Source organism: Ananas comosus, unplaced genomic scaffold (assembly GCF_001540865.1).
Source record: "Ananas comosus cultivar F153 unplaced genomic scaffold, ASM154086v1, whole genome shotgun sequence".
NCBI lineage: Eukaryota > Viridiplantae > Streptophyta > Magnoliopsida > Poales > Bromeliaceae > Ananas > Ananas comosus.
The window spans coordinates 7,303-16,574 of record NW_017891534.1 but is presented as its reverse complement, the minus strand read 5'-3'; the positions used below and the strand labels follow the sequence as shown (position 1 = coordinate 16,574).

The following is a 9,272-nucleotide window of genomic DNA, read 5'->3' as shown; positions in this document are numbered from 1 at the left end:
AAAATTAAAATTTAAAATTTAAAATCTTAAAATTTAAATTTTATAATTATAAATTTTAAATTCCAAACATTAAATTTAATATCAAATTTAAAATTGAAAATATAAAATATCAAATTTTAAATCTAAAAAATTTAAATATTAAATTTAAAATTTAAAATTTAAAATTATAAACTTTAATTTTGAGATTACAAATTATAAATGTGCAAGGGACCGGTCCGACACGACCCGCCTTTAAATTCGGGCACGGCTGTGCCGTGTCCAGCCCAGCAACTTAGGATCCGTTTGTTTTAGTGTAAGTGGAGGGATGGAACTCAAGTTCCATCACTTGTGTTATTTGTTTTAGTCTAAGTAAAAAATATAATGTAACTCAAATTACGTTTGTTTGTAGATCTCCACTTCACCTACTCTTCACTTTCTCCTCTAAAAAATTTATTAAATATTAAAACCTAAACGCTACTACTTTATAATGGGTTAGAATTACCTTATTTATAATAAATTAGGATTACGTTTAAATAATAATAAAAATTTTAATTATATAATAGGTTAAATTTTATAGCAGTAAGTTTACCACTATATTTAGGAGATAATGGAATCCACTTACTTACATCAAAACAATGAAACTCAATCTAAACACTTATTCACATCAAAACATATAATGAAACTCAAAAAACTAATTTCATCAGCACCAAATTACTTCAAAACAAATAAAAAAATAATTGAATTTAACTTCAAGACTGTGAGTTATGTCAAAACAAATAACAAAAAAATAATTACATTTAAGAAAAACTTAAACATCAATGCACTTGAGTTACGTTGGATCTATAGATTCCTTAATCCAATCAAACTAACTTTCACAAAACATGCACCTTGGTCAACAATAAATTAGCTCAAGGTAACTAAAAATAAAATCAAATTGATAAATCTCTAGCTAATCGTCAACATTGTTTGTTAACATACCAAAGAAACATTATCTTCCATGCAATTGAAGCAAAATCTCAATGTGTGGAAAAGATTGTTGCAATTGCTCAACCTTCTCTAAAACTATTTCCTCGCTGTCAGCATAGATGGTAATCATTCTTAACGAAGGTGCAGCTCGAGGCAAGAACTCTAAGAAGTCATATTCGAATCTTTCCCCTGAAAAACCATGCACTGATACTTGAACCAACTGCTTGAGGGACAAGTTATGAGAATCCCAGTATCCTCCTCGGCCAAAAGCCCCTTTACTCTTAAATAGTCTGTGAAATAATGTATAGGGAATGGCCTACCAAAAAAAAAAAAAGTTAAAAGAATATATATATGAGACTGAAGAAATAAAAAAGAATGGTCAAAATGCATAAATCTCATTCATATATTTTGAAATAATCAAGTTGAACTTTAGAAATTTTGAATTCGTTATCCAATTTCCTATCCTTTTTGATTTCTCATAATATTTCTAGAACATTTGTTAACTCAAAGTACAGCATGATATATATTCTACAAAACTACTAGATTTATCATAAAACAAATCTAAAATACTGTTGACATTTAATTTAAATATATAAATGTAACATATTATAATATTATCTAATAAAATCAAAACTTTGAAAATTCAAAGTATATCCTACGAAATGCAGCATAATTTAGGCAAGGTAGTGATGAGGTTTGGTCGACTTACATAATTTATGGATGATTCCTTGACACAGGAAACACGCAACGTCTCGAGTTTAGAGAAATTCTTGAGCAAGAAGGCAAGACCCAACGAGCCAAATCCTTCGAAGAAACAAATCAATTCCAAATGCTTGAGATTCTCATGCACCCAAGCACGCGGATTTTCTTGATCGTGTCGATCGAAAATTGCTAGACTGAACTCCTGCATTCATTTAATTCAGCATATCATATGAGGATAAAAGAAAATGTATACGCATCATTATTATAAGCATTATAGCATTATTTAATCCTGTGAAGTAATCAATTATCAAATGTAATGTCATACTATCTATTGAAAATATTATTTGCTAATCTCAATCCGTGGTTATCCGATATCAAATTTTGTAAATTAGGTGAGAAGGTATTGTGTACCTATTAGACAGGATCTCTTTCCTTTTTCTTGCTTTTCTTAAGCCTAAAGTTTAGGCTATGTAATTGGTTGTATCTTATATATATATGTAATAAGAGAAGAGAAAGCAAGCTTGGCAAATATTTTTACATGGTATCAGAGCAATGATCCTATGCTAATACCCTACTCATCTTCTTCCCTGGAAACTCTAGCTATTAGTCATGACTGAAATACCTTCTACCAAAGCTTCCACAAAAACGTCCGCTGATATTGATCAGCTTTCTTCATATTTTCTTCATCCATCTGACAATCCTGGTACAATTCTAGTTTCATGTCTTCTCAAGGGAGAAAATTATCCAACTTGGCGACGTGCAATGATAAATGCTCTTCGAGCCAAAAATAAATATTGTTTCGTTGATGGTGCTCTTGCCAACCCAGGAGATGATTCCCCCGATGAACATGCCTGGGTTAAGTGCAATTCCATGGTCGTTTCGTGGATTTTTAATTCTTTAGCTTCAGAATTACATGATAGCATTGCTTATATTGATTCAGCTAGAGAAATATTTAATTCTTTAGCTTCAGAATTAAATATTGGAGGAAAGATTTTCACATGGAAACGCCCCTTGTATCCATGAACTGAAACGTGAACTTGCAATTACACAGCAGGGCACTATGTCAGTTGCGACATACTATACCAAGGTGAAAGGATTTTGGGATGAGCTAAACACTTATTCAAATGTTCCTTACTGTACTTGTGGTGCAGCCAAGGAGTTCATTGCTGAACGTGAGAAAGAGAAAGTTCATCAATTCCTAATGGGACTATCCGAAAAATTCAACATTGTTCGATCTCAAATTCTAAGCACTGATCCGCTACCTAGCCTTGCTAAGGTTTATGCACTTGTGACTCGCGAAGAGAGACAGCAATCTCTAGCTGCAAGTCGAGCACCAACTATTGAAGCTGCTGCTTTAAACACTAGAAACACCAAATCGATGACCTTTGGAACGGATGAAGATCGAGTGCCCAATAGAAATAAGTTCTTCTGTGAGCATTGTAAGAAAACTAACCATACAAGAGACAGATGTTATGAGTTAATTGGTTATCCTGAAGGATGGACAAATAAGGGAAGATCGACAAAGGGACGTCAAAGCTCATCAAATTCAGCAAATAATGCCACCATAAGTCAATATGAGTCATCCTTTTCACTTGTCAATGGCCTTACGAAAGAACAATATGATCAACTTCTTTCTCTGCTCAATTCTGAAAAAACAAACACCATTAGCCAATTTTGCAGGTTAGACTACTCAATCTTCTGATAAAATTTCTGAATGGGTTCTAGATAGCAGAGCCTCTGACCATATGACCTTCAATCACTCTTATCTTATTTGATTCACAAAACCACAGTTCTTTGCCACCTGTTAAGCTCCCAGATGGATCTAACCTTCCTGTTCAGGGTCATGGTCGAGCCTTACTTTTCTCAAATTTTGCCATAAATAATGTTTTATATGTTCCATCTTTCACTTGTAATCTTCTTTCAATAAGCAAATTAACTAAAGATCTACAATGTGTTGCCATATTTACAGTATCAGAAGTGAAAAATTAGAGTCGATTCTTTCGCCTTTGTTCTTTTTAAAGTGAACTAAATGTCCCTTGAATACTAGAGAAATGATATGAACAAAAGAGCAACACTTATTGAACCTAAATCATGCTTAGTAGCGTCGATTGTGCATTAAGAAACCCACCCATCATTGAAAATACGACGGAAGGTAGAACTAAAAGTGCCTTTTTATTTCTAGAACAATTCTATAGCATAGTCGCTGAGTGCTTTCCGAAGCGCAAAGACTTTTGCACTTTTCACCTGTTGATAATGATAGGGCACTTGAATTTTGTTCAGTCCAGAATATAAGCTGATGAAACTAATCATATTTGGTCAGCCCAATCTAATCAAGTTTCGTTCTTCATATGGCTGTTTCAACGCAGCGCTTAGAAATTAAATTGATCGCATAACCTCTTCGATCGTCTTACTCTTCAGGAAAAGACTTAAATAATTCCTAATTAACTTTCCCACGATAGCCAATCCTCTGCAATTTTATTTCAGGATAACATTTGCATTAGCTCTAGGGCGTGCGCTAAGAAGAAGAGATAATGCTACTTATGGTCGATCTACAGATGAGAGATTATCTCATTTAGGGATTATTTGCTTGATTTGGCTGCGCGAAAAGGATAGGATCCTTCTTTAACTTCAATTTCTAATATACACATGAATTGAATAGAAATGCTAATTTCTACTAGGATCTCCTGGAGTCAATTGTAAGCTGAGGCCTTTTGTCTTATCTTTTTGTTAAGTTAACCTTCCAATTGAATGAGAATGTCGCGGTAGCATACTATCTTACTCTAAAAGAAAAGAAAAAAAAAAAATTCTACCAGGAAGAGAAAGGAAATAAAACCTCCGTGCACATACCTCAATTATCCAACAATGCGGCAGGACCAACCGATCGACTCTGAGCAGGGGAAGAACATGGCCGTAGTTCGGCAGTCTGTTCTCGTCGAGATCGAGGAGCTCGCGCGGCGTCAGTAACATGAGGGAGGAGGCGAGAGAATCCGGGAGGGAGTCGACGGTCGCGGAGCGCGGCAGCGGGCAGAACCACTCCAGAGTCTGGAGCCCGGGCGCTGACAGCTTCAGATAAGCCGCTGCCGCCGGCCCGGAGAAGGATTCGGCAGCGTACTTCTGTCGCACGCTTACCTTCCTGATCTTGCACCCGCAGATACTGAGGCCCCCTATCGGCCCGGCGCGCGTCCGTAGCTCGAAAACCTCCAGCAGCGGGCACTTCACTTCGAGCTCGGGGGTTGCGGATTCGAACGACATCCGCCAGCACTTGAGCGCCGGGCAGCTGTTCGAGATCGCGTCCTCGGTGGCCGGATATAATAAAGTAAGGTCAGAGAGTTCGAGCCTCTGTAGAGAAGGTAAGAAGGCAGCGGCGGGCCAATCGAGGCGTCCCGGGAGGCGGAGTTCGAGCACCTTCAGCGAGGGGAGGTGGAAGACTGCCGGAGGTAGTAGGTCGAAGCGGCCGGGAAGGCGGAGGGTGAGGCGTTGTAGGGCGGGGCTGTCGGCGCGGAGGATCCACGAGCGGAAGGGGAGGGCGGGGTCGGGGTCGGGGTCGGAGACGACTTCGTCGGCGGAAGCGGCGACGAGGGAGAAGGAGCGGAGGGGGAGGGCGGGGTCGCGATGGCGGAGGACGGAGTCGACGAAGGAGGGGGAGAGCTGGGTGGTGAAGGAGACGTCGGGGGCGGTCGTCCAGACCGCCCGCCATCGCCGGGAGAGGAGGGAGGTGCCGACGGCGAGGCGGGCCGGCAGGAAGGCCAGGATTTCGTGGAGGAGGTGATCGGGCAGAGCACTGATGCGGTCCGCCGCCGCCGCCGAGAGTCTTTGCCGTTTTCTCGCCGGTTCTTCCATTATTTCTCGTAACCGAATCGATCGGTTATCAAAACTACAGAGGACACGGAGTCGTGCGCGATACTTATAGATACACGCATACAGAAAAATAAGGGTGTCTAGGATGCCGATGGATATAGATATTCTAAATATTATTAGAATCCGAAAGAATACTATTAGAATCCGAAGAGGACAGATTTACTCGAGCTAAATGGGTATAAATTTAATTATGGGTATAAATAATAAAAATCAGACGAATATGAATACGGATATGAATTTTATATTTACCCGATTCGAACCTGAATCCGAACTCGAATCCGGACCTGAATAAATTATATATATAAATAATTTATTTTTATATATTTATATAATATATAAAATATTTAATATTTTTTCTCGTTCGGTCCCGGTTTAGGTTTCGGATTTTTAGTATGGATATGGATTTTTAAAACCCACCTGATTCGGGTCCGGATTAGAGTTTTAATTTAGTTTTTGGGTTGGGATTCGGGTTTTTGAAAATCCGACTCAAACCTAACTCGTTGACATCCCTAGGAGTGTCAGCTAGCAGTACACGAACGAGCTGGACCAGCTCGTGTTCAGTTCATTAAAGTATCGAGCCGGAAAATTCAAATCGTGTTCGGCTTATTAAAAAATAAGCCGAACACGAATCGGCTCACGAGCCGGCCAATGAATAATAAATTAAAAGAATTAGATTGGATATATATAAAAATTAAATTTATAAAATATTACATATTAAATGATCAAATGGTTGGAGTCTTTTTACCATTGAGCTCGACTTTATATTTTTATTTTGTTAAAAATAAAATTATATATATATATATAATTATTTATTTATATATACAAAAATAAATTATATAAATTATATAAATATAAAATATATATAATATATATTCGAGCCGTTATCGAGTCGAATACAAGCGAGCTGACCCCAGCTTGTTTATTAAACGAGCTAAAAAATTTAGCTCATATTTGGCTGGTTTACTAAATGAACGATTCGATCTCGAGCCAAACACGAGCTGGCTCACGAACAGCGAGCTGGATTGCCACCCCTATACAAAAACACGAGATGAATTTATCGGACTCTAGTATATACTAGTGTAGAGATCCGTGCGATGCGGCGGATAAATAATAGAATCCAAATTTAAAATTTTAAAAATAAATTATAATTAGAATCCTAAATACTATTTTTTCTAAATTATAAAATTTTGAATGAAAATTATATTGTTCCAAAACAGTATTATTCTTCAATAATTGTGGTTAGAAATTTGCTTTAGAATTTTACCAAATTCTAAATTTCATACTATAAAATTGCATAATGTTTAGAATTTATATATTATCAATTAAAAAAAGGACTAAATTAGAAGAATTAGTTGACCTAACAATTATATTTTCATGATTCTTCTTGCAAGAACATAAGATAATTGTCTTCTTCCATCCCAACTTGAATTTTTTTAAGACATAAATATTATTGAGGTAGTAGATTCATTGAAAATATCATATTTTAAAAATAAGTTTAAAATATATATGAAGAGAAAATACAACATAATTATTAGGAAAAAAAATAAAAGCAATATAGAAAAAAGTTGTAGCAGAAGAATCAGAAGTAGTATCATGAGAGCTAGAGAAGTAATATTTAATTACAAATATTAATAAAGTTCAAATAGTTAGATTTTCATCTTATTTTAGCAAAATCAGAAAATATATATTTTATGCTCTCCAATCCAATTTTTTTTATGATATAAATATCCACAATAGTTGCCATTAGGCCGTAAATTTGCTTTCTTATAGATATAAAGAAAAAGAAAAGAACACACTAAGATTTACATGATTTGGCCGTTGTTCTACACCTGTGGAGCAAGACAGAGCAAACAATTTTATTAATATTGATAATGAAATACAAAATTATATCTCTTAAAAGACCAAAACTTTAATTATAAATAAATATTCTAAACTAGAGGCATACTGATCGTGAAGAAAAATAGTGCACATACAGATGGTCTCATAATCATATTTTTATGACTTTTTTTTTTTGAACTTAGTTTCATGCAAATATAAGCACATAGGCACTGCAGCTTACCAGAGATCGGAAAGAAGGCAAGACCAAATAGGAGATCAATTAGTAGATCGGCGATGGATTTTTGAGAAAAAATAACAAAAACGTCAAAAAAAAAAAACTGTACATAGTAATAGTAATATAAGCACTTAGGTATTAGGACTTACCGGAGATCTGAAGGAAGTCAGTACCAAATAGGGGATAAATCAACGTAGTAGATTGCCCATAGATTCCTGAGGAAAAATAACAAAAACGTAAAAAAAAAATTGTACATCTATAACTCTATAATAGTAAAGCGAAAAAAATAGAGTAACCACCCTCTACCATCGAAAAAATATTGTTGGAAAAGATACTGGAATAAAGAAAATGTCAATGTTATTATATAAGCATATCCATCTTCTCCCTCTCGCTCACTTTTCGCCTCTCCATCTTCTCCTGACTTAAATCCTGCATAGCAAACGGCACCACGGAAGCGGGCAAATCGTGCACGGAGGGCACAAGGAAGAGAAATGTTTGAAGAAAATGAGTCTCTTCTCCTTCCGCTAACCTTTCGCCAAATGACGACATTGAAGAGGAAAAATCGCTGATGATGAAGATAAACAGGGTTCAAAAAATCGGGTTCAGTGATGAATCGGGTTCAATACAAAATATATAACAAAATATGTTGGTTCGGTCCAAAAAAATTAATAGATAGAAGAAATGGTTCAAAAAAAAATAATTGAAAGAATAATTAAAAATAATAGAATAGAATAAAATAAAAAATCTAAAAAATCTAAAAAAAAAAGAGATTGCCACGTCATCATTTGATATTGGAGATTCATATAAGAGTATATATCCATCTTCTCCTTCCTGCTCGCTGTTTGCCTTTCTATCTTCTCCCAACTTAAATCTTGCATAGCAAATGGCATCATGGAAGAGGGCGCATCGTGCACGGAGGGCCAAAGGAAGAGAAACGTCTGAAGAAGATGAATTTTTCTCCTTCCGCTAACCTTCCACCTAACGGCGACATTGAAGAGGAAAAATAGCTGATGATGAAGATGAACAGGGTTCAAAGAAGAATCACAAAATTTATTTTGTAGTTACTTCAAATACTTAGATCAAATCTGATGAAGCTAATCGTCAATTCGAAAGTCCCAACATCAAAAATGACTTGAAAACACAGAGGGTTTCGTACTTTCAGAAGCATACTAGCCTCTTTCTCTCTCTCTATATATATATATAGAGAGAAAGAGAGTTGAGCCGTAATACTATCAGTAACAAATGGGATCCGTTGCCATCCATTTGTTTTCAATGATGGAGCTTCCAAATCGACAACCGGCGCCATTGAACATGATCTATACCACTTGAAGTATCTAGAAACCAAATTTCATACTTTTCTGATATTGCTCTCTTGTTCATCAAGTTGACACAAAAATGAATGACTAAGAATGAATATCCTTTAAAAAATGATGATAGGAATCTTGCAATCAAGATCGAGAGTATAGATCTTGTTCTAAATAGTTAAAAAAAATTTCTAACAAAAATTTAACTGATTTAGATATTTTTACACCGTTAAACATAAAAACGCCTCATATTGACTATTAAAATTACAAAATTTGGAACTTTTTGATCATTAGGTCAATGACGTCAAAAAGATTTGAAAGTCAAGAAGTTGAGGCTTGTTGACACGTTGTGAGAGTGTCGGGACAAGTTCGAGTCGCGTTTGGCGCGAAATAGACGCAAAACGGACTCA

General features: G+C 35.9%; 1 protein-coding gene across 1 annotated transcript; it reads right to left on the bottom strand.

Moving 5' to 3' along the window:
• Positions 1–897: 897 nt before the first annotated feature.
• LOC109704983 (F-box/LRR-repeat protein 13-like) lies at positions 898–5,542 on the bottom strand. The gene is made up of 3 exons (XM_020225745.1): positions 4,495–5,542; positions 1,655–1,849; positions 898–1,261 (listed from the first exon to the last, which is right to left on the bottom strand). The coding sequence occupies exons 1-3, from the start codon at positions 5,485–5,487 to the stop codon at positions 968–970; spliced, it is 1,482 nt and encodes a 493-aa protein (XP_020081334.1). The 5' UTR covers positions 5,488–5,542; the 3' UTR covers positions 898–967.
• Positions 5,543–9,272: the final 3,730 nt, after the last annotated feature.